We start from the raw sequence: 25,876 nt of genomic DNA, 5'->3' as shown, positions 1-25,876 counted from the left end.
TAAATGACTTTATAATTTACCATCCCAACCAGGACCCCTGAACACTAAAGTACATGTTGTTCAGTACTCCACAGGCTTAACTCAGGACACACGGCCGCTTGGAGCAGTATGAGTTATTAATTAGGGCATGCACCCAGCCTGGACTATATAGTAAGCAGAGGTAAGAGAGCCCTCCCACTCTAAAGACCACGCTCCTTTGCGTGCTGCTAGTGCACCAGGGCACAGGCACAGCTGGGCATGACCATGGTGACCAGGGCCGATTGCCTACTGCCAGCTCTATCTAGAATGTGTGCCCACCAGTTGTGCCTGGATACGGGGCTAACACCCAAGGGACTTAACATCAAGCCCTTCAGGAAGCCTTTAATACCCCGCAGACACACATCTTTCTGGCCCACAGTCTTTATCCCCAGGCTTTCCAGTACCCCTCCAGTCTTCCTGGGCCAACAGGGAAAAGATGGGTGGGCAAGAAGGATGGCCCAGGACCAGGAAAACCAAAGATGTCTTCTAGAGGCCCCTGAAACTTGAGGCCTGAGTGAGGGCTAGCAGCACCTGCCCCTCACCAGGCAAAGGGCACCTTGCGATGTTCTTGCATGACATAGTGGTCGTCATTTTGGGGCAGAGCTCGCATCAGTCCGAAGTCCCCGATCTTGACCAGGTCACGAGTAGCCAGCAGCAGATTTCGGGCAGCCAGGTCACGGTGGATAAAGCGCTTGGACTCCAGGTAGCCCATGCCTTCGGCCACCTGTACAGCATAGCGGCTCAGAGTCCCCAGGAGGAAGTGACCCTGGTGCTTCCGCAGCCGGTCCAACAGGGATCCAAGGGGTGCCAACTCCGTGACCTGAGGCAAAAGACACAGCAGGAGAGTGGCTGAGGAGCCAGTGTCAGTGCCAGCCAGCTCCTGGTGCCACCCCTGAAAGCTGCGTGGCCACACTCAGTGCTCCTTCCCGACCTGACCTCCAAGGACCTGTGGGAGCCCCATGGCTTTCCAGACAGAAACAGCCCCAGGAGACTCAGGCTACAAGTTCCAAACATGAAATCAAGGGCCAGCCCTCCTATGGTGCAGCTCTGTAAAATACGGGTGACAACCCTGGCCTAGGCCCAGGAGCCCTTCTGTCCATGCCAGCCTCAGCCCTTCAGGTCCCCAGCACTCACCATCTTCATGGGCGGTGTGAGCACTACACCATAGAGGCGGATGAGGTTTCGGTGGTCAAGCGAGTGCATGGCGTTGACCTCCCGGATGAAGTCATCCATGGCCTCAGGCTGGCTCAGTACGTCAGGCTTCAGGCACTTTACAGCCACACTCACCTGCCAATGCACAGGGTAAGGTCTCCTCTGAAGCTGCTTCTCAGGTCCCAACACAGCCCAGGGACACCACTCCCCCAGCTCTGCTCAGGCCTTGGGGCCAGTACAGCACCAGGGTTGGGAGTTTGAGGAGCCCAGGGGTGGACCCTGGGGCTGTCAGTTGGGCCTCCCCTTTCTGGGGCAAATCCCAGTGGCAACAGGAGCTAAGAGGCATGAGGCATGACAACAGGACACTGACAGTGTGACAAATATAATGCCAGACTCGATGGTACTATCATAGGGACGGGGTCTCCCATGAAACAAAGTGAAGCTGGGTGGCAGGGAGAGGCCTAAGGCAGCTTCCAGGGCACTGGCAATGCTGTTCTCTTGCCTCAGCCTCCCAGACTGCTGGGGTCACCGCATTTGGCTTCCCACACCACCTGTCTCTTGACCTTCTGTGCAGGTTGGCACTGCTGGCTTGCCTGTGTGCCTAGTGATGTACATTAGCCCAGAGGGGAAACAAGGATGAGATTTGAAGAGCTACATCCGAAATGTGCATCCTAACTGAATCCAGCTAAGTGCCCAAGCAAGGCAAGGCAGGAACACTAGCTGCCTCCTCCCAGCCTGAGTGGGCTCCAGGGTGAGCCAGGCTTCCCATTCACATCCAGCAGGGTCAGGAGGAGTTCAGCCACCCCTGGGCTCCTTCTGATGGCTGCAAGTGGGAACAGAGCTCACCGTCTTGCCCGAGGGTGCATCCCATTCGCCCCTGCGCACCACACCAAAGGAGCCATCCCCCAGCTTCTCCAGGAGGCGCAGGTCCTTGTCCCCAATGAGGCAGGTGAGGCTCTGTAGGGGCCCCTCGCTGGTAGGGCCGCCTGGGGTAGGCGAGGGCTTCCGGAAGGTGCTCTGGGAGTGGTGAGGGGGGAACTCAGACTCCAGCCGCTTGCCACTGAACACCTGTTTGGAGGCAGCCAAGGGCCAGGTGGAACCTGGGCGGCTAGTCCCTCAGCCCCAGTCCCACCCCACTGGGTCCACCCAGTGTTCCCCAGCTCTGCGTGGGACAAGCCCCGCCTTGGCCTGGCTGCTGAAGGTTCTACCCTTCCAGTGAGGGCCCACAGCCTCCAAGTGGGTGAAAGGCATGCATTTGTGGCCCCCACCCAGCTGTGGCCAGGGACAACCCAGGGACAGCCAGGCCCTGCTCTGTGGTCTGAGCCTCTGACCCACCCCTCCCTTCCTGGGCCCCACACAGCACAGACACTGGTCCAGAGCTTCAAAGATGGAGCAGGGGCCCGGGCCCTCTGCAAACACCTCCTGTCCATTTTTAGCACTGTCCCCTTCCCTGGGCGACCACTTGGCGCTGTCTGTCTCTCCTCCCCAGGAGTCGGCTGCCCTTCATCCACCCAGGGGAAAGGATAATTTTAGTCTGAGGCTGAGCGCGCTGTGTGTGTGTGTCCCTGCAGGGCCTGGGAAGACAGCTGCAGGTCTGGAGGGACGCCGAGCACCAACGGCTGAGAAGAGGGAGACTGGAGGAGGCGCCAAGGCCTGGCTGGACAGGGCGGGGCTGAAGGTGGAGGGGCAATGAGCTGGCCACCTCCCTAGGCCGCAGCCAGTCTCCCCAGGACACTGTTCTTGCCTCCTGGAGGCTCAGTGTCCTCTATGGATACAAGGGGCAGCTCAATCGAGGATCTCTGTTGCATCCTTCCTCCCAGTAATACAATTCCTTGTACCTGTGGACAAGGTCCAGCTTCCACAGTCCTTTCCTGTCTCTGCATGGTGAGCTGGCCAGAGAGGCCAATGGCACTTTATGGAAGCAGTGACTTAGGCCAGGGAGGGGTGTTGGCCACCTCGAGGCCTCCTGCAAGCTAGCAACAGGATCAGAACTGGTCAAACTGCTGCTATCGTGGCTTTGCCGGCCCCAACACACTCATCTTTCCCTGAAACCTGGGCAGGGAACCAAGACTGTGTCCCCAGAAAAGGCCACAGGATCCCAAGAGACAGCCCCTTCGCTGGCTGGGCCAGCCAAGCTCTCCTGCCCAATCCCCACCAGCTATTCTGTTCTGCCACCCCAGCCAGGGCCAGGCAGGGAGGGAGGGAGGGAGAAAGGTCCGGCTGGTTCATTTCCTCTCTCATTGTCTTCCAGACAATGGGCAAAGTTCCACTGAGTCAGAGCAGGGACTGCTGCACCACATACTCAATTGAGGACAGCAGTAGGGGGTGGGGAGGAAGCTGTCAGGGGGGCCAGTGACCAGAGCAGCCCAGAGAGTGAGGAGCTGGGCAGGGGCCCAAGGCAGATGTCCAGTCGGCCCCGTCCCCCTGCTGGACCCTGGCTGCAGTGTGCACAGAAAGCCCCAGGGAGGCACCCAGGCTACTCCCAGTAAGACACTCAAGCAGCCACTGACACACAAGTGCCCAGTCTAATAAGACCTGGAGGAGGGAGGCCCAGACCTTGTACAGGCACACAGTGAGACCACAGCCACCTCCTGGGGAGGGCAGGGCACCTGGCACTGCCACTCGGGACTCTGGCCACCCTACCCACCTTGCTCATCCAGGACTTGCGCTTGCACAGGGCCTTCCTTCTCTTCACAGCCTCCCACAGCCGCCGCTGGCCTGCACAGAGGGAAGGACTGGCACTGCTATGCTTCACAGCACCCCCCGCTGCTGGCCACCCATGCTGCAGCTTCTGGGGTCCCCTGGGGAAGCCCACGCTAGATCTGCCCAGCATGGTAATGCCAACTAAACTAACCTCAACAAAACAGTACTGCCATTTGGCAGACAGTTATGCCACCCTACTTCCCATGGTGGTCCCCCAACTAGGTGGGGGAGTCTCATTGCAGAATTAAATAGTCCTAGGGGGCCGGGGAGATGGCTCAGTAGAATAAGTGCTTCTCTGGCAAGCACAAGGGCCTGAGTTCAATCCCCGGTTCCGCAAAAAAAAAAAAAAAAAAAAAAAAGAAATAATCCTGGTGCTTTCCAACTTGCCAGAAAGATCAAGGTAATGGATAGAACACTCTCAATTTGAGTCGTTTTCCTGTGAATTTTCTTATTCTACTGTCATCAGTTACCAAGGATTCATGACAAAAGTACCATTTGTTGGCATCTGACTTAACAGGTAACTGACACTGAAGTTAAATGCACTGATAAGTTTCTACAAGAACAGACAAAAAGACTTCTAGGTGCTAAAACCACTGTTTTAACAGTAAATACAGAGAAGTTGGCTCAATTTAGAAGAGGGGAGGAGAGGGAAGGATGAAGAAGCCATGGAAAGCCTGTCTTCTTTCCCCCACCACTCTGCAGATTCAGGACTCTGCTTATGAACAGGGAGGGGAGGAAACACTTCACACAAATGTCTAATCAGATGAACAGGTGCAGATGATCCAGGGGACTAAAGCTGTAAAATCCCAAGCCCCCTAAATTCCAATTTACCCCCATGACTGCACAGGCTCCCAGCAACCCCAGGCAGTATCCACAGGCGACAGGCAGCAGTGCTCATCTGCCACCTGTGGATCACAGGGTGGGGTTCTCCCAGCCGCCCAGGAATAGAGGAGGTGAGCAGTGGGCAGGAACAGACAGCAAACCTGTATCCCACCTACCAGGCCGGCCCATGCCGATCTTCTCCAGGTCCTCGTTCTTGACATACTCAAAGTGAGACAGGCGGGTCACGTTGAGGTCATCGCGGAGCCGCAGGAAGTACTGCTGAAGCTGCACCTCAGACAGGAGCTCCAGCAGCCAGCCTGTGCCCTCCTCCGGCTGCATGCTGCTGCTGCCCAGCCTCTGCAGACAGGAAGACAGCACACGGCTCAGGGGTGAGGATGGGCTGGCAGGGGTGCTGGCTCCTAGCACTGCAACACAGTGGGGCTGCCTGGGAGGGTGTGACCTCCCCTCCTGCTCCCCAAGTGGATGACCACACTTGCCCCCATTCCTATGAGTGGCAGGGTAAATGGAGCGTGGTGAAGAGACGATGCAGGGCTGAGCCCAAGCAGCCAGGAGATCACCACTCCTGAGATCACCACACTGCAGATTTCCTGCCTGCCTTTAAAGCCTCCTGGCGTCCCATGCCTTTTGATAACCTCATTAAAAAGTTATCAGTTATTTCTCCAAGAAGACAGTGACATTCTTATTCCTAACTTTCTAATTAGAAATGGTGGGGCATTGTAATGTCCCCTGAAACCCATCCATAGCCCCCTCAAATCAGACAAGACCTCCCACTGCATGACATCCAATCCAAAGACCTCTCCAGAAACCACCAGCACAGGGCCACAAAGGCTCAGATAAGATGTCCATTGTCTCAGTAACAGACATCTGAATTCACAGGTGAAATCTTACCTTTCATTTTTTTAAAATATAGCACAGGCCAGACATGGTAATGCGCACCAGTAATCCCAGCACTACAGGAGGTCTGCTGAGAGTTTGAAACCAGCCTGGGCTACTCCAAAGTGCGTTCAAGGCCAGCCTGAACTGCACAGTGAAACCATATATATAAAATGCAGCATATGCTAAAATGGAGGCACATGGAGCCTAATTACTTCCTGTGTACACAGCCCCTAGCTCCCTAGCCTAGAGCCAGCTGCTGACTATAATGTCTTTAAAAAAAAAAAAAAAAAAAGACAGGATCTCCCCTTGTAGTTCAGGCTGGCCTTAAACTTTGTAGACCAGGGTGGCCTTGAACTTGTGGCAGTCCTCCTGCCTCAGCCTCCCAAGTGCTAAGATTATGTGCATGTACCATCACACCTGCTCCAATGACAGCTTTTGTTATCCTTTAAGACACAGTTTACCCTTACATATTCACATTATCCTTGCTATCCACTCTGTTCCTGGATTTCACTTGACTTACATCTTTCTCCTAACCTTAAATGGTGTTACCTAGTTCAAGTTTGAGCACCTCTAACCCCCTCAAAAAAATCCATCTTTAGGCTGCAATTAGGCAGTGGGTATCGGTGAGTGATCTTGAGCCCACCCTCTCTTTGGTCCAAAGAAAAAGGTCAGTGGCATCTTTCAAGCTAAGCCACCTGACCCACCAGCTACCAAATACATCCTTGTTCCATCTCAGATTTGAGGTTTTGCCAGGTGACCCCAGCTCCTTTGCCATCAAGGAAGACCAGAGAGAAGAGACCAGCTGCCGGGCTGGGGGTCAGAGCTCCCCAACACAAGCTAAAAGTGGTCTTCTCCTGACTCTCATCTCAATAGGATGCACCCAGGAAGCCCAGGCCCAGCAAAATCCTCCCACCGCAGCTCCCAGGGGTCCTGCCAACACAGTCCCTGGAGCCCAGTGTTTCCCAGGCAGCTCAGGGCAGCACAAAGAGTGACAAACGCCACAAGAAACATTCTGTTCAAACCCTGGCTCTTCCACCAAGGTGACTGGGCCAGGCAGCTGGGCCAGCTGGGGGTTCCAAGCTTTAAGCTATAGTAGCCCTTTATTGGATAGTTCTCTGGGAGGGTGTCATGCCCCTCTAGGGGACATGTTTAGTGGTCATAATGGCTAGCGGGGGGCCAGCTCAGCATTTTTATTGAAGGGCTAGGGATAAGAATAAGAATTATCTGGCAAGGCACAGGATAGTCTCAAACATTAGCCCAAATCCCATACAATGTAATTCAGACAGGTAAAAACTTCCATATGATCATCCGCACCAGAATCAAACTCCATTTTACATGAGTAAGAAAACATTTCGGTGGTTTTAACATGCACTGAGTGTTCTTGGAATGGTAACTGGTAAACTGAGGGAAAACTGGATTTTGGATTATCCCAAACAAAGCACAAGTCCGTGCTTCAGAAAAACACAGGTGAGGGCAATGGCCTTGTTTCCAGTGGCCCTGTCCCTCTCTGTCAGCACCTGTGCACACTGCCTTGGTGCTGTCCTGCATGAGACTTGGGGTTTGGCCACTTCTGCCTATTACCTGGAGCACAGGCGGGTCAGAATGCACAATGTGCTGTATGCTACTTTTCTTTCATTTCTCCTATGTATTATACTAGAGTGTGATGGTGACTGACTCTACACACAGAGATTATGCTTTAAATTTTTAAAAAATCTTTTATTTGGTGCAGGGTCTCGCTACACAGCTCAGACTCATAGTGATCCTCCTGTCTCACCTCCCCAGCACTGGGATTACAGGCGTGCACCATCATGCCCTGCTTTGGTGGCCTGCACTGCGTGCCCAGGGCTCTGGGGCCGGCACACATGTAGTACCCCGGGTCCTTGCGCTTGCTAGGAAGGCACTTAGATCACTGAGCTATCTTTCCCAGTCCCAAAGGTTAGGCTTTTTAGTTTTAAAAAGGTAATTAAAAGGGGCTGGGGAGATGGCTTAGTAGGATAAGCGCTTGACTGGCAAACGCAAGGATCTGAGTTCAATCCCCGATTCCACAAAAAAAATAAAATAAAATAAAATAAAATAAATAAAAAGGTAATTAAAAACAACAGCTAAGGCCAGGGAGATAGAACAACAGCTTAAGTGGCTGCCTGGCAAGTGCAAGGTCCTGAGTTCCATCCCTGGTATCAAAAAAAAAAAAAAAAAAAAAAAAAAAACCCAGCTAATATTTAAAGGCTATATTCACTATATGCAGTTCCAAACATTCAGCTGTTTTAACTCATTTATCCTCAGCAAAAACATCTGTTTACAAAAACAAGCAGCAGCAGCAGCAGCAGCAGCAGCAGCAGCAGCAGCAACAGCAGCAGCAGCACAGTACTAAAGCCCATGGTGCTCTGTGCTTCCCAGAATGAAGCTCAGAGATACACTGTGAAGTTCATGCCTGGACAGACGGTGCCAGCCAGCATTTCTACTACCACTGCCCTGTCCTGCAATCAGGAGACCCTGTAGGTGATGAGGCTCTACAAGATGGAGCCCCTATTCCCCACCAAGGCAAGCAGAGTACAGGACAGCTCTGCTCCAGTCCAGGCTCTTGATCTTACCCTGTTCTTGGTGCCTGCGAACACTCAGATCCCTGCCTTAGTGGCCAAGGCTGGGGGCCCCCAGGAGTCCCTCCCCACTCCCCAAACCCAGAACAGGGCTGCTGCACAGAGGCCAGGTAGGAAAAACCCAAGATAGCTGACAGTCAGTCCCTTCCCCACACTTGCACAGTGCACACCCACTGCAGCCTCCCCAGGGTTGGTCCCCAGCCCCTGGCCTACGGTCCCTGCACACCTGCAGCCAACACATGACTGTGCAGGTGTGAAAAGCTAACACATATACCTTCTAACATACGTACCAATGAGACCAACGAGAACAAACAGAAAGGCCCCTCTGCTCCCATGCCTCATGGATCCACCACCAAAAAGGGAGGTGTCCCTCAGCCGCCCCGGTGGTCCCTCTGCCCCACAGAAAGCAGAGCCAGCCCCACTCACGGTGTATAGCTGCCTCCGCAGCCTGGCCAGGAAAGGGAAGGACAGCTCCAGGCCGGGGAAGCGACGGGCTGCTGCCGGCATCTCCACAGAGATGATTGCCCCGAGGGTCACTGGGGCCACGGCCCAGGAAGTGGCCGAGCAAGGGCCTCCACTCCTGAGCTTTATGCTGTGTCTGGAGGGAGGCTAGCCAAAGTCTGCTCCTGGAGTCCCCCAAACACCACTGTGGGGGTGGGAAAGGAGGCAGAAGAACAGAATGGCCCCTCTGCGTGGCTGCAGGCCTGACCAGGCAGCCTGGGTCCTCTGTCCTGTTCTGTCTTCTTCTCCAGGCAGTAGCCAGAGCTCCAGCCCAACTCCCTGGCTCCCCCACCCGACTGTACCGCCTTCCTCCTGCCTTCCTCCTCCCTCCCTCCTCAGCTGAGCAGCTCTCTCTGACACTGGCTGAAAAAGGACCTTTCTGAATCCCTGCCAAGAGGAAAGGGGGGGGCACTCTTCCTCCCAGCCCACCCCCCTCCCCAGGCCTCCCCGCACACAAGACAAGGCCCCCTGTCTCTGCCTCCACTGCAGCCTCACAGTTGCAGGGCAGATCTTGGGACTGCAGGGTGGGGGCCCAAGATTCCCAGAGCATGAAGAAGGGCTGCAGGCCCACAGGGGCTTGTTGGGGCTGTGTGGGTTAGAACATAGCCCTGATTGGGGGGCAGGACCCCATAGTCTTCCGTGGACACTGCAGACAGATCTTTGGAGATTCCCAACTACTACCACCATGTCCAAGGCTTGGCTGGATGTCTCCTGGCTCAGACCCTAATGTGGCCGTTTCCCTGGTGCCTGACGGAAATAGGAGGCCGGCAGCCTGCCAGCATGGGCAGTCCAGACAAGAGCCAGGGTGGAGTGGGAGTAAAACTCTCTGCCCCCTCCCCTGGGGCTGCCTCTCTCCGGCCCACATCAGGGTGTCACTGCCTCAGGCCAGCTGGCCAGATTCAAACCCTTCCAAAGCAATACACCTTGAGACCTCTGCAGGTGCACCCACCCCAAATCTGCAGGACCCCAGACTGCAGACAACATCTAGCAGAGAAGCCCACCACAGATGACAGGCTCGGCTGAGAGGACTGGAAATGCTATGGGAAGCCCCACAAACCCCCACATCCCATGAGCTGACAAATGGTTCCCCTGCCCTTCCTCAGAGAGCACCAGCTGCTCTTGAGACTCCCCTCGTTCTAAGCCCCAGACACACCTGACAGCTGCCGGAAGTCCTTCCTGCTCTGGCCCACAGCCCTGCCTAAGGAGCCCCTGTTTCTCGAACACTACTCTCTTGTCCCTATCCAGCTGGCGAACAGTTCAGGGAGCTCCAGCTGGCCTGCAGGGTAGGCAGGTGGGGTGAAGTTTTGGGGAGTCGGCACCCCAGGCTTTCTTCCAGTGCTAGGCCTCCTTGGGGAGTCTGAGGGGCAGCTGGTTTCTCTGATGGGGCCGGGGGGAGGGGGGAGGCAGGCAGAAATCAATTCTCCTTCCCTATCACCTTCTCACATAGGACACAGAGCTTGTAAAGTGCTAAAGGACAAGACAGTCGCAGAGGACACAGGATGCTGGGTGCTGACTCTTTCATAAAGGTTGTAGTCCATGCACCCAGCTGCTCCTCCTGTTAACCAACCTTCCATCTGGCAGCAGTCCCAAGCGGACGAAGGGACCTGGGATTAGTGGACAACTCAAGCAGGGTTATTCCATCTACTGCAGAATGGCTTTTGGACCACAATGGCTAGATTAAAAAGTGTAGGCACAGCAGAACCATCAGCACCCCAGAGCCACCAGAACCTCATGCATGGCTGACCCCTTCTATGTCTAACGAAAGCCCTAGCAGCTTGCCCAAAATTCCAAGTGTGGGAGGCTGTGAAGAGGAAACGAGTCGGGGGAGGGGGGAGAGAGGGGGGGTTTGCTCAGCACCAAGTCAGTTCCTGAAACCTTCCCTGCCCTGAAAAACAGGCTGACCTTTCTACTGGCACACCCTTTCTCCTGTCAGTTACCGCCCTCTGCCGCCCAAAAAAAGAAGTGCATGATCCCTAAAGGGAAGGTAAGCAGCCCAAACACAGGGTGTCCATATTTTCCAAAGAAAACAGAGATACTGGTTTGATATAAAGACTCAGTAGACTAGTAAATGGGCGTGTACAGGTCACATCGATTCAGTTCCCCTAAAATACCGAGCCCAGGCCTGAGCAGAACTTCCCACGCAGGACCCTACAGGCACTGCAGAAGCCCACAGGGCAGCTTAAATCCCAAGGGGCCATGCACAAGGGAACTGATGCCAACACCCTAATACACTACTGGCACATACACGCACCCCAGATCTGCCCCGGGGGCCAGGAGTACCCCGTACTCATGGCAGCTGCTGCAGAAGGCAGATGATGCGGCCTGGGTTTCCCATACCTGGCTGTCCCCTACCTGTCGGCCCTCCTCGCCTCCCCACAGGGCACTGGTAAGCAGTTCTCTCTCCTTGCAGGGAAGACAGCGCCACCCGCCCCTCCGGCAGCTCCTGCGTCACTATCCTGCGTGGGCGGGGGACGATCAAGCATCCTAGGGGGAGGCTCCAGGGCTACCCTGCCCCATGGCCTCTGGTGCACCCCCCAGCAGCTGAGCCTCTCAAACAGGCAGCAGAATATAATGCCAACCTCTGCACTTAGGGAAGCCTCCTGGGATGAAGACCCCGCCCTCACTGCCCACACCCACAGCCAGGGCAGACCGCGAAGTCTGCGCTCCATAGGCCCAAGACTCACTATCCACCCACCCGCTCGCTGGCTCGCTCCAAGGACTGGCTCAGGCTCCACCTGCAGGCCCCAGGCTCCTCCAGCCCCGCCCTACCCCGGAGCCCCGCCCCTGCCTGAGCTCCACCCCACCTCTCACCTCCTGGTCTGGAGTGCTGGATGTACGCCCGGGAGCGTGGGCCAGGGCACCCAGGCTGGCCTTGGTGACTTCAGACCTGCGACTCCCGCACATGCCCACTCCCATGCTTGCCCACACAATAGTGCTTGCGCATCCCTGAGGGCGAGGGCAGGCAGGAAGTCCTGCTGCGGAGGCTCCACCTCTCCTCCAATCAGGGACCCAAGGTGCCTGAAGTGACAGGCACAACCTCTCACACAGATGGCATGGGAAGCAGTCACAGGCTCCTTTATGGACTTAGGGCTGAGCTCAGGGCCCTCAGGGGGCAGAGGAAAGAGAGATGCCGAGGACCCCCACCAGCCACAAGGCTGAGGAAAGACCCCAGCAAGCCCGGGGATGGGTGTCACCTTGTTCACCCATCCCCTCCCCTTAGCCTCAGTGTTCCTCCTTCCTTTGTCCCCTCCACCCCGCTCTACAGAGAAGGCCAAGTGGGAAGAGGGGTCAGAACATGTGGTCCTAGATGATGCTGGCAGAAGTTGGCAGAAGGGAGTCCGGCGACCTACTACAATCAGCAGCTGTGTTGTAAGCCTGAGAATGCCAGGCCAGCTCCCTGCTCCCCTGTACCAGCCCTCTTTCTGCTTTTTCCCACTTCACCCCCCCCCCATGAGATCCCACCTCCCAACACCATCCAGCTATGCCACCCACAGTACCCCAACCGCCCTGGGATTTGGGGTATCCACCCAACACCCTGGTCATCACTTGCTCTCTTCCCCTCACACCAAACAGCTACAGGGAGCCAGGAGCACCTGGGAACAGTGGCCTCAGCATTCCCTGGCCCCAGCTCTCCATCAGCATTAAGTGATGAGTCTTCGTGAAGGAGCAGACCTGACTGAAATTTCTAGCCAAGAGAAAAGTCTTAGATGGGGCCTAGCAGCTGCTGCCATCCTGAAGACAGCTTCCTCACCCTCCTGGACTGTGTAGTATTTCCTGACACTGTGACCCACCTTTCCTTTTACTCTCCCAGTGGTAACTCCTCCTCTCCCAGGACACCACCACCACCCAGTGCTATTTCCAGACCTAAGGGACTGCACTCTCCAGACGCTTCGCAGATGCAGGTCCAGAGAAGGCCATCACCACCTCCTACAGCGCCAAGCCAGGACACCCCACCCACGCACTACATGGCCTCCTTGCTCCTCTGCAGCTCTGCACAGTACCCGTGGACCAGTATCTTACTGTCACTGCCACCTGTGATCAGAGAGCCCTGGGTAGAATCTGTTTCATTGTTTCCTAGCTGGCTGGGCAATATCTGAGCAAATCACTTAACCTCTAAGCCTCAACAGGAGGTGAAAATACACAGAATCTCTCTCCTAGGGTTGTCCTGAAGTGTCAACAGGGAGGGAAGGAAGGAAAACAGAATCAAAATGTGAAAGGGCTGGCCAGGTAACTCTGCGGACTAAAGGGCCTACTTAGGCAGAGTGCAGCGGCTGGGGTTCAATTCCTGGCCTGCTGTGCCTGCCCCGTCCCCGGAGTGCACTGAGACTGTGCATAGTGGCACACACCAGTAATCCCAGCACTTGGGGGGCTGAAGACAGGATCACTATGATTCTGATCCACATAGTGAGATCCTGTAGACTGTACTAAATGCAGAATTCAAATGTGTTCTCCTGTACCACTCCCCAGGAATATGATCAGTAGGTGTTGAAACCATGTGCCAGGAAATTTTTCTAGCACTCAGCACAGCACTTAGGACTTGTTGCCTGTTGTTATCATCACCTGAACACAGACTTGAGGTCCCCGCGTGCTCGGTGCTTAGGAATTCCTTGCTGAGTAACCCTGTGGGCACAGAGCTCTGGCAAGATGCATGCCTCGCCTGTCTCCTCACCTCCACCTATTTCCATTCCTTTCAAGTGTCTCTACATCTCAGTCATGGTAAGTGCCTGCCCTTCCCTGGACACACCTCGTCTTCATTTTAATGTCCCTGAGCTATTCTTTGTGGCATCTATCTTTATCTACAAGATGAACTCCTATATACCCCAATTTGATTAGAGACCCCAATCAAATGCCATCACTTCAGTGTATTCTCATTTACTATCCCCAAATGGTTGCTTGTATAGCACCAGGTCCTCAAACGTTTTTAAAGGAATTCTTATAAATAGAGGCAGTATAAATACATAAAAGGGTTTGGGGGAAACCACCAAAAGTACTTAAACATTGATGCTCCAATCCGTAAGGGTCACTGCTCCCAAAACCCTCTGTATCATGGCATGATTTTATTGAGGGTGCACCGATCTCCAGTGTGGTTTGTACACTCACAAGTAACCAAGCTTGGCAAGCAACCTAGTTAGGTCTGATGAAAAGGATTCCAGCCTTGGTCAGACCATGAAGCAAGGTGGACTGCCTCTCGTTTTGTGTACAGCTGCTGCCTGAATACCAGCAGATACCAGGAACAAGCGTGAGTATTCCACCCATAATTTCTAATCTAGAGAAACTGGTGCCTTCTTAGGGAGAGTGGCTGTGGTCATCATAACCTCTCCTGTCCCAGGCCCTGAAGACCATTCAGACCCGAGGCCAACTCAGTCTCTCAAGTAGAGAGCACCCTGAACCCCAACATCTGCCCACTGAGGTGTCCTCCTCCTCAGGCTACAGAGGGTGAGACCTGGGGTGGAAACAGGAAGAAGCAGGGCCGACCCCACATGCCAAGGGCTCTGACCAAATCACTTCTATCACCAATGAGGTGGTGTTAACTGTTAGAGAGGACAAGGACCCTGCTGCACCCCACAGGGACACCACCTGTGCCAAATTTCCCATCTGTGCCAAGCTGTTTCTACTCCACCAGATGATGGCAGCCTGCCAACCCTGCCACCAGAGACCAGAGCACTAACGTGCTCCAGCAGGATGGGACAGAGGACAGATTCCCAAAGCTCCCTAGGCTCATGCCCATGCACATTTCCCATTGTGCATACTGGGTGCCCAGCTACAGAGCACTGCCTCTCACTGCTGTCCCGCCTAGATGCCATCAGACACTAGGACCCAGCAGACACTCCAAGGAGGGAGGATGGTGGCTGGAAGGACACAGTGTGGCTCCCAGCAGCCAGAGCTGGCAGAGGCTACCCAGCAGTCACCCTGTCCGCCACTGGCTCGGCCTCACCACCCCCACCCTCCACCAAGCCCAGAGCTGAAGGGGCCCATTGTTGGGCCTGGAGCGGGGTGGGGAGGAGCAGCATGGAGATGCCAGGCTGTGCCCTGTGGGACAGTCGCTCTTCTCTTCGGGAGCATAGCTCACTGCGCCAGATCACATCTGGGCATGTGTAACCCTGCAGGCTGGAGTGTCAGGAGAACCCACAGTGAGAGAAATGGTGGGACTAGACCTTGTATCTCACCACATCCTGCCCGTCCATCTGACCAGTGATCATAAGAGAGCAGGAAGGGGAGGGGCTGTCAACGGAAGCCCAGGGGCTGGAGCCCAACAAACGCCCAGGGTACCGCCAAGGTCAGGAGGCCCAAGCAGGGGCCTCCCCTAATTTGGTGGCACACAGAAACAGGAAATAGCCAGTGTGGCCACACCCAGCTAGGGCTCCCAGGAGGCATAGCTGCACAAGAGAGAAGAGGCCAAAACCTTGGCCCCACCCCCTCTGTTGCTCACCAGGTGCCTACTATGTACTCACCCTGCACAAGCAGCACCACGGGGCTTCAAAGGAGCACAAGTCCCATTGATGGATTTAAAATATTCCTTACTACTCTAGATTCTCCCTCAATTTCAGATGAGAAACTCAGGCTCCAAATGAGCAGGGCCACCAAGGGGCAAAGCAGCATTTGACCCACAGACATGAAATGGCTTAGCCAAAGATACAGACCTACAGAGGACAGAGTGGAAGTCTTACAGGTTCCACAGCACAACATTTCAAGGTGCTCTGTACCCTGTACCGACAGAGTGAACGCATGGGTTCTGTGAGGCAGTTTAAAGAGGAGACAGAAACCAAGCATGGTGGCACATGCCTGTAATCCCAGCACTTGCCAGGCTAAGACAGGAGGATTGCTGCAAATCTGAGACCAGCCAGGGCTACACACTGAGTTCAATGCCAGCCTAAACTTTGTAACAAGATACTGTCTCAAAAGGGGGGTGGAGAGTAGGGGGTATCCAAGGAGACAGTAGATTTCAGGCATGCTGATAACTTCACTCCTTCCTGAAACTCAGCCAAAATAGCAATTTTTAAAAAGAGGTTTTTATTCCTGTTTTAATGGCATAATTCTCTAAGGCTGGGGAGAATAGTAGAAGATGGAGGAAGCAACCAGGACAAAAGTCTAAAAGCTGAAAAGCAGATGGGACAGTGAGAAGAACAGCAGACTTGGGCTTAAGGACCAAGGTGAGAGGGACCACTGACCCTACAAACCCTCCGAAGGCCTTGGAACAAACAGGCAACCCTGACACTGCTCCAAGAAAAGGGTGTGCCAGATGGCAAACCCCAAAATGCAGTAGTTACAAGTGACTGAAAAAAAGAGTAAGATCTCTGTTTCTCTACTGGACTCAACAACCAGGTGGCTACCCCTCTCCGACCCTGCCAATGTCGGGGACTGCACTGAATAGATAGCTCAAGGTCTCTGTGCACAGAGAACACCACATTCAGCAAAGAGCCCAGCTCCCCTCCTGACTGTGCTCCCAGGACACACAGTCTCCAATTCCAGCAGGATATATCAGTGTCTTTTCTGGGAACACTGACCAGGCCAAGACAGATGTAACGGTGCCACCCTAGAGAATCCCACACAGCAGCCCACCAGGCCATGCTTCAGAACGGCCACTGACGCCGCAGGCACTGCAGTCTGCCTTCCTGGGTTAACCTGACACAGGACTCCTGTGTGAGACAAGAGGAGAAAACCTCAGGGCCAGAACGCTCATAAAGGTATTCAGGGTGATAAAATATGTGTCCTCCAAATGAAAAATTACAAACAAGACAGTAGAAAAAGAACTCACAGACCCACCCCTCCTAGAACAGCCTGGCCTACGGCAGATGCTCAGCAGTATTTGCTGCAGGAATAAATGAGCAGACACACACACAACCCCCACACCCCACACTGGGGACTGAATTCAAGACCTTTGCACTGAGCTACATCCTCATATTTTTTTCGGAGGCAGTCTTACCAACTCACTAAGATGCCCAGGCCAGGCGTAAACTTGCAATCTTGCTGCCTCAGCCTCCCTCAGTGCTGGAATCATAGGGATGCACCATATCTAGCTGCCTGAAAACTTGCAGATCCTGACCTCACAGATTCAGCCTGCTTCTAACAAGTTCCCTCAAGCTGCTGTGTGGCCACAGGGGCAAATGCACCATCAGCAAAGTAAGGGTCTTAAGCCTTGCAGTGCAGGGTGCTTGCCCTGCTGAGTTTTAAAATCTCTAAGAACCTGGAAATGGCCAATGCTTGGGTTCCAGCTTGAGCATTTCATCAACTCAGTCCATACAGGCACCATACCTCCAGCCCTCTTCAGAGGGGCCCACCACTCTGGAGAAACCTGTCACTGTGCCAGCCATGGCTCCTAGCCACCATACTCCATTTTCTCATGTTGTCTCCACTTCTGATATAGACCACTTTTTTAGGATGTCCTTCAAATTATGATCCTAGATTTCACTTTATGCACCTACTCACTAATCCAAGTCATGAACCTCCTTACTATGTCTCATTAATGTCAACAGACAGAGAAATCATGCATACCGGAGGGCTGGGGAGATAGCTCAGAAGAATAAGCGCTTGCCTGGCAAGCACAAAGGCCTGAATTCAATCCCCAGTTCCGGGGGTTTGGGGAGAAAATGTATACCAATATCCCAAGAAATTGATTCTGAGGATATTTTTTCATTAGGTTTTCACTTAACTTTTTTTTTCCTTCTTTAAAATGCAGACTTTTAACCAGGCATGGTGTCACACCCCTGCAATTACAGCATGTGGGAAGGAGGCTGAGACAGGAAGATCACTGCCAGTGCAAGGCCACCCTGGGCTACAAAGTGATTTCAAGACTAACCTGGAATACACTGAGAGACCCTGTCTTAAAACAAACAAACAAACAAAAAAATTAAATAAAATGTAGACCTATAAATGTTAGCAAGTCAAACCTTCTTTAGGGGATTTCTTTCGTGAGCTGTGGATTGTCTCTGGGAGTAAAACAGAACCTCAACAGTGCATCAATGCCACACAAAGGGTGTGGATGGCTTAGGACCGCAGCCTGAACTCCAGGACATAGGAGGCAATGGAGTAAAGTCCTTGAGGTGATAAAGGAAAACAATTCCCAATCTATATCTCTGTATCCATCTAATCAGCTAAGCAATCAAGAGTCAGGTTGGCATGGCCCCAAAACCTACTGCCCAAATACACTCCTCTCAGGAAACTCCAGAAAGTGGGCACACCTGAGACTCAGAAAAATGCTGCGGAGGCAGGAACAGGAGAGGGAAGGCCCAAGATGCCTGAGGTACCAGCTGCTGTAGGCTGAAGGAGCTATCTTTAGTAGGACACTGGACAGACCACCTAAAAGAATGGCCATCTTGAAACACAGACAGCAGCTGAAGAAGGTGACTGGTAGAAGGGACCCTGAATACTAAGCAGGGATGGGGTGAACGATTCAGCAGCAGAGAGCTGGCCCAGCATATACCAGGCCTGGATTGGATCCCCAGCAGGCCAAAAGAAGGGAGGTGGGGAACAATTTCAAGGCACATGCCTGTAATTCCAGCACTCAGGAGACTGAGGCAGAAGGATCCCTGTGAGTTTGAGGCCAGCCTGGGCTACACAATGAGTTCAAGGCCAACCTAAACTACATAATGAGACTTGTCTCTAAAATATAAATAAATAAATGGAAAAGCGGAATTTCAGGGAAAATAAAAAGTTGTGTAAGACAGGAAAAGTCATGGTGGTTTACTATGTTATAAGGTAAGCACAGACAGCACAGTAAAGATTAAAAAGGGCACATCTAGAGTGGATGGACAGAAAGACAGAAACCCTGCTGAGGTAGGAATGTAGTCACATCTGTATCTCACTGGCCAAGACAACATAACAGGGATCAGATTTACCCTCCTGACTGAAACCCAAACAAAAATGGGCAAAAGAAATAAAAGTGTCCACAAAACCATCAGATATCAGAAAATAATGGACAGCTGTCCAGGTCACAGCCCAGGGGAGAGAGCTCAGCTGAGCCCAGGAAACTCCCCAAGTGAGGACACAGAGCGAAGGTCAAGAGATGTAGGCCACAGCCCCAAACGTGTGGATCCCCCAGGCCAGGGAGATGCCCAAAGATCGCAGGAAGCCCTGGTGCTCACAGCCAGAGAGCACTGAGGGTCTCCCTTGCCCAGCCCAACTGAGCACAGCTCAGGTCCCATCTAATGAACCTTGATACAAGACCCCAAAAGGGTCAAACTTCTTCCAAACCTCTTAAATGCATTCCAGAACAAAGTTCAAGAATATTTACAGGCATTCCAAACTATCCAGCAACCAACAAGGTAAAAGTGCACATTATCTGGCATCTAATCACAAATTACCAGGCACAGCCAAAAAAAGAAAGCAGACTATGACTCATAAAGGAGGAAGTGAAGTGACGAACCCCAAGCAAGACCAGACAAGATGCTGAGAAGGGGCAGTTGTAGGATGGCAGCACTGTTGGGAGACAGAGGGCTTCCTTGCATCTGCCAGGCCCTGGGCTGGACTACAACAATTACTGGAATAGTAGTCCATACCTTCAAAATGACAGACATTTCTGAGTCAAATCAAGCTTTTAGGTGGTTTTTTTTTTTTTAAAGGGTTAGAGTTAGGGTTAAGGGTTAGGGTTAGTCAAATCAAGCTTATACAATACAAATAATGTGTGAGATTTACAAGATAAACACTTAGCTGAATATGGTGGCATACGCCCATAACCTCAGCTATTAGGAAGGCTGAGCAGGAGGATCCCAACCCAGTGATGGCAGTGAGTAGAACTTGTTTCAAGACATTGTAAATAAAACTTTTAAAAAGGCTAAGGAGGGCTGGCCAGACAGCTCAGCAGACTAAAGCACCTGCATAGGCAGAGCGCCTCGGCCAGGGTACACTGAGACAAGAGAGTGAGACTGGGCCTGGTAGTGCACACCTGTAATCCCAGTGCTTGGGAGGATGAAAAACAGGAGGGATCACTAGAAGTCCCATCTGTGCAGTAAGACCCTGTACGAAATATATTAAAAAAAAAAAAAAAAAGATGGGGCTGGTGACATGGCTCAGTGGTCTAAAGCACCTACTTAGAACAAGCTTAGCAAAGCACAGGGACTGCGGTTCAATCCCCCAGCACCACATGCCAGCCAGTCCCGCCCTCTGGTGGGCTGAGCTGGCCACACACACACACACACACACACACACACAAATAAATAAACAAATAAATAGAAAGAAAGAAAGAAAGAAAGAAAGAGTATGTAGCTCAGTACAAAGGCCCTAGATTCAGCCCCCAATATGGGGGAAGGGTACATAAGCAGAGTTCTGTGATGACTGTGCATAATATTCAATATTATGAATGTATGTATAATACTGAACTTTAAAATTCATAAAGGCTGAAATAAGTTTTGTATGTATCTTTTTAAAATTAGAATAATTTTTGAGCTGGGGATATAGCTCAATCAAATAATGTGTGCCTATCATGCAGGAAGCCCTAGGTTCAAGCTCAACTACTGAAAAAAATTAATTAGAAATAGTTTTTAAAGATAGAAAAGCAATGCCATAAAACCCAATACTATTGACATTAGCATCAAAAAACATATTTAAGGACACGTCTGACAAAACTGAAAGAAATCTGTATGCTGCTACTACTGCAAGCAGCTGAGCTATATAAAAATATTATAGGCAGTCAGACAGGGTCAGGCCATCAAGGAGACAATATGGAAGACAAGGTGACTTCGAAACTTTGGAAGAGGCTGGGGAGATAGCTCAGTAGGATAATTGCTTGACTGCAAACGCAAAGATCTGAGTTCAATCCCTGGTTCCACCAAAAAAAAAAAAAAAAAAAAAAAAAAGAAAGAAAGAAACTTTGCAAGAGACAGACTCCTGCTGTGGGCAAGACCTCAAGACAAAAGGAGTAAACAAATGTAGCCACGTACCTCCCTAAAGACAAGACCCAGGACTAATATTCTAAGACGAGTCTCTCTCACCTTAGCCTGGAAGTCACTAACCCAACCCCCTACAGAAAAAGTCCCTTTTCTTGTATTCATGCCTGATGGCTACATGACTTGCTTTCCCATTTGGTCCCAGATTTAACCAATTTTACCTGAGCAATTGTGCTTCTAATCTCATTGGTTGACCCACGTCATGCGAGTTCCCATGTTCTCCACCTGAGACCTGCCACATGGTTTTACTCTATAAAAATCCTTGGAAGACACAGCTTCTGGGGCAACCTGCTCAGGTCCCCCTTCTGTCCCTTTCTCAGACAGGAGCTTTCTTTCCCCTGATAAATATATTCTCCTCTTAACCTCCATTGTTCCTAAAATTCAATCTTTGGTTTTAGAGAACACAAACTTGGGGGCTGGGGAGATGGCTCAGTGGAATAAGCGCTTCCCTGGCAAGTGCAAGGGCCTGAGTTCAATCCCTGGTTCCACAAAAAAAAAAAAAAAAAAAAAAAAGCGAGAACACAAACTAGCCCAGCTATCTTTCAGGTTGAGAGTTTCATTCCCCCATATCACAAGAGGCTGAAGCAGAATGACCATCTCTAGTTCAAGGTCAACCTGAGCTACACAGTACAAAGCCAGCTTGCAAAGCTACATATAGCAAGACAAAAACTTTTTTTAAAAGTTCTCTTCAAAAAGATATTGTTACAAGAATTAAAATGCAGGGCAGGCCAAATAGCTCAACAGATTAAAGAGCCAGGGGTTCATCCAGGGCCTGTGGTCCCGGCCCCACCCCCGGCCCCACCCCCACCCCCGGGGCACTCTGAGACAGCAATTGTGACTGGGCGTGGTGTCCCACACCTGTAATCCCAGCTCTTGGGAGGCTGTAAACAGGTGGACCACTACGAGTCTGAGCTTGTAGTGAGAACCTGAACACCCGGTAGACTCTTTCCCCTACCAAAAAAAATTAAAATGAAAGCCACAGACTGGAAGAAAAGGTTTGCAAAAATCATGTATCTGATAAAGGACTTACATCCAGAATACAGAAAAAAACTTCAAAATTCAACTCCCAAAAAAGCCAGTTAAAAATGCATAAGTATGCTGAATGGACCCAACACCAGAAACACACGCATGGCAAACAGACGTCTCAGAAAATGCTCAGCATTAGTCACAAGGAAATGCAAACTAAAACCATAGTCGGATACCATTAGATATATCAGGATGTCTAAAATTAAAGAGACTAACCATACAAACTGTTGGCAAGTATATGAAATTGGTCAAACACTTTGGAAAAATGTCTGACAGGTTCCCCCCCCCCCCCTTTGGGTTGGTTTTGGTTTTTCACACAAGGTCTTGATACATATTCCAAACTGGCCACGAACTCACTATGTAGCCCAGGTTGGACTTGAACTTACGGCAATCCTTCTGCCTCAGCCTCCCAGGTGCTGGGATTATTATATGTGTGCCATCACACCCAGCTGTTTTTTGTTTTTTTTTTTCAAATCCTGGTCCAGGTCCTTGCTGTTGTTTAGGCTGGCTACAAGGTCCTGGGTCCAAGCTAACCTCCTCCCTTTGTCTCCTGAGTTACCTGGGCTATGGATACATAGGATTCTGTAAAGCTTTCTCTCCTTCTTTGAGACAAGGACTCACTATGCAGTTCAGGCTGGTCTTGACTTCACTTTGTATCCCAGGCTGGTCTGGAACTTGCAATGATCCTCCTGCCTTAGCCTCCAGAGTGCTGGATTACAAGCGTGTGCCACCACACCCAGCTGTCTTTTTTTTAAATTAATTTGTTATTTTTTTAAGTTTACTTAAATTGTTCATTAAAACATAAAAATGATACATATTAATGTGGTAATATGATTGGTACATCCATCAGTTTCTAAAATGCCGAATGTTGGCTGAGAGCCTTTTTACCAAGATGGTGCTGAGGGAAAAAAGGAAGCCCATGCCCCTCCCAAAGCTGAAGCTAAAGCAAAAGCTTTGAAGACCAAGAAGGATGTGCTTGGGGCCAGGAGATGGCTCAGTAGAGTAAGCATTTGCCTGGCAAGTGCAAGGGCCTGAGTTCAATCCCCGGTTCCACCAAAAAAAAAAAAAACTGAAAGGCATCCACAGCCACAAAAAGAAGATACGAACATCACCCACATTCCGCCCCAAGATACTGTGGCTCCAAAGGAGCCCAAATACCCCCCCAAAAGCGCCCCCAGGAAAAACAAGCTTGACCACTATGACATCATCAAGTTCCCTCTGACCACAGAGTCAGCCATGAAAAAGATCGAGGACAACAACACACTTGTGTTCACTGTGGATGTCAAAGCCAATAAGCACCAAATCAAACAAGCTGTAAAGAAGCTCTATGACATCGATGTTGCCAAGGTCAATACCTAATCAGGCCTGATGGAGAGAAGAAGGCTTGTGTTCAACTGGCTCCTGATTATGATGCATGGGATATTGCCAATAAAATTTGGATCATCTAAACTGAGTCCAGGTGACTAATTCTAAATATATACTTTTCTTCCTCAGTAAAAAATAAATAAATAAAAAGTTCAATATTCACCTACCATAAGACTAGCCAGTCTTTGGGATTTACCTGAGAAAAATGAAAGTACTATATATATTCACACAGAGGCTAACACAAACACCTTTATTGTAATACCAAAAACTAAAACAAACTCATTACCAAGTAAATGAGTAAGGTGGCTGTGACAAGAGACTATTCAGCAATACACAGAAGGAATACTGATATGTGACAACACAAGTGAATGAAAAAGTAGGCTGAATGAAAGACGCCAGACCAAAAAAGGGCGTGCACTAATTGGTTTTCATTTATACAAACGGCTGGGCAATGCAAATATGGGCAGAAGACAGAAAACAAACCAGTCTACTAGCGGGGAAGAGGGACAGCACAAGAGAGGTGGGAGGGACACCTAAGAGACAAAAGAAAACTGCTGGAGGTTTGGGAAGACAGGACAGGTTCACTATCTTGATCACAGTGGGAGTCTCCTAGGTATGCGCATATTAAAACTTATTACACCGTAGCTTGTAAATGTGTGCAGTTTACTGTGGCACTACACCCCAGCAAAGCTTAGTACACACAAAAACAAAAACATCTCATCTTCCAAGATAAACCCATAGGGAGGATAATCTTGGGTTTAGGCAATCAAGGTCATCTAGGTCCTGGAGCACAGTGGCCACCTCCCCAGCATCTGCCAGCCAGAGCTCACAGCACTCAGAACCCTGCTGTGGGGAAAGATTAGGTAGCTGAAGACAGAAAACCAAAGCCCCGGGGCACTATCCTACCCAAGAAGGTAACACTGCTAGTCAGACTATCATCAGATCAAAACAAACCTATCCAACAATGCCAAAGCCTTTCTTCTCCTACCTCTAGTCCAAGGGTCATCCTCTAATGCACGGCCAGACTTCTGCTTGCAGGAATAAGCTGAGAACTGACAATTCTCTCCCCTGAAGCTAGAGCACCAGAACCCCCCTGGTCATTCCAGAAGAGTCAGGCAGGAGGACACCAATCTGAACTTCCGGTGTGCGAGTGTTTGGAAGGCAGCGCGACAGGCACGGGATGAAGCTGACAGACAAGTTTGGCTTTACCAGAAGCAGGCTAACCGGCTCCTCTGAACTCTCAGCCACCACACCATGCCACCACCACCACCCCCCGCCCCCACAAGATAGTGCAGTCTCCACTCCATGTGGTACAGGTCAGGGTCTGAGAACCTCAGAGCCAACAATGGACAAGGCCAGATGGGTCCCAACCAAGACCCCAAGGCAGACCGGGACTGTGCATCCCTCCCCACCCGAGGACCAGTGAAGCAAGAGCCCTGGCAGCGCCAGGAAAGAGGTGAACAACAGGAGGAAGCCAGGCATGGGCAGCCCTGGCACCAGGAAGCCAAATCCAGCCCCATGGCCCGGCCCGTGAGCTGAAGCAGGGCTTGGCCAGTGCCAAACCCACAGTACCTTGGCAGCCACTTGTTACCTCCACAGTCCAGCAGTGCAGTGCGTCTCTGCCACCCCTTTCCAGCTGGCATTCCAGGTCTCACTCAAGAGACAGGACTCACCAACTGTTTCCACTTTCTTGCCCACCATCCATCCTTTGCTCTGGGCCCTAAGGACCAATCAACCTTGGAAAGATCTCATGGCAGGGTAAGCCAAGTTTGTGCCCAAACCACTGACTGCCACACTCCCACTGAGGCCATGTGACTCACAGGGTAAGCCTCCAAGTTGGCAGCTTTCCTGCCCTCTTCCTTCTCTGCAGGACCACAGGCGACCCCTGCTGATTGCACCACACCAGCGATTGCACAGGGCACCCCCAGTTCTACCACCACACTGGCAGGGAGGTAGGTGGCTGTATGCCTGCAACTTCAGCCCTAGGGCTACCCCCTTGCTTCCCTGTGCCCCACCTGGCAGCCACCCAGGCTGATACACGTCCAGTCTAGACTGGAACATAGGTGCTCTGCAGCTCAGGGCCTGTGGTACAGGACTGGGGGAGGTGCCCTGCTGTTCCACACCACCAAGCACACCATCACCGTCAGCAAAGATCAGAACAGGAGTTCTTACCTGCCTCTTTCAGCTACTTTTGGTGAAGCCCAGGCCGAGATAGATGATCCCGCAAGCCAGTGCCTGTCCTCGGGCGGCAGCTTACAGCAGCATTCAAGTTCGCGATGCCCACACCCCGCAGACCTACATCTCGCGCTCCCCGCAGTATGGTGGGGGAATCTTGGCTACCACCTCCTCCTCCGCCTGCGCCTTCGGGTCCTGGGCCCCTCTGGGGGCCCCGCTCCCTGCGGGAACTCCTTGCCGTCCAAGAACGTCTCCTGCACCGCGAGAACCACCTGACCCTCCTGCACCCCAGGCAACCAGTTTGCTTCCTGCACCCCCAGACGCCCCTCCCCGTCAGGCCCCCAGGGCCCCACCAGCCGGGCCCTGCCCAAAACCTCTGGGCGCCGCTCCCGGCTCTCCCCGAAGAACACCGCCTCACGCCTTAGGTGTGCGCAGGTGCCCCACGTCCCCTCCCCGGGCTCGTCGGGACTCTCGAGACCCTCCTCGGGATCCGGCGGCCGCAGCAGGCGGCGCGGACTCCCCTCCCCACGCTCCTGCACCCCGGCGCGCGCCTCGCCCCGCTCCTGCACGGCCGGGCCCCCACCTCCCTTCTCCTGGTGCTGCCGCCGCGGCCCCAGCCCCTCCTCCTGCGCCACGGGCCGGCCCGCCACGCCCGTCCACCGCACCGGGCGCCCCCCACTCGCACTGGCCGGCGGTCCCCACACCACCCCTGGGCTGGGCTCGCGGCCGCGGCCGCCA

General features: G+C 52.2%; 1 protein-coding gene across 13 annotated transcripts in view; it reads right to left on the bottom strand.

Annotated features, from left to right (window-relative positions):
• Positions 1-25,624, bottom strand: part of Tnk2 (tyrosine kinase non receptor 2) — a 37,037-nt gene extending 11,413 nt beyond the window's left edge. For 5 of the 13 annotated variants that reach the window (XM_023704727.1, XM_023704729.1, XM_023704731.1 and 2 more), the window contains exons 1-6: positions 8,616-8,917; positions 4,872-5,052; positions 3,818-3,888; positions 2,017-2,238; positions 1,153-1,305; positions 561-838 (exon numbers count right to left, since the gene is read on the bottom strand). In XM_023704727.1, coding sequence (XP_023560495.1) covers positions 561-838; positions 1,153-1,305; positions 2,017-2,238; positions 3,818-3,888; positions 4,872-5,052; positions 8,616-8,696 — 986 coding nt within the window. In that variant the 5' untranslated portion in view covers positions 8,697-8,917. Of the gene's footprint in view, positions 1-560; positions 839-1,152; positions 1,306-2,016; positions 2,239-3,817; positions 3,889-4,871; positions 5,053-8,615; positions 8,918-11,501; positions 11,583-25,135 lie in introns of those variants that run through there. The other 8 variants (XM_023704735.1, XM_023704737.1, XM_023704736.1 and 5 more) reach the window with 5 other exon arrangements.
• Positions 25,625-25,876: the final 252 nt, after the last annotated feature.

This window comes from Octodon degus, unplaced genomic scaffold (genome assembly GCF_000260255.1).
Source record: "Octodon degus isolate 3935 unplaced genomic scaffold, OctDeg1.0 scaffold00203, whole genome shotgun sequence".
NCBI lineage: Eukaryota > Metazoa > Chordata > Mammalia > Rodentia > Octodontidae > Octodon > Octodon degus.
Note: the sequence above shows the minus strand (reverse complement) of the source record. Positions and strands in the feature narration are given on the sequence as shown.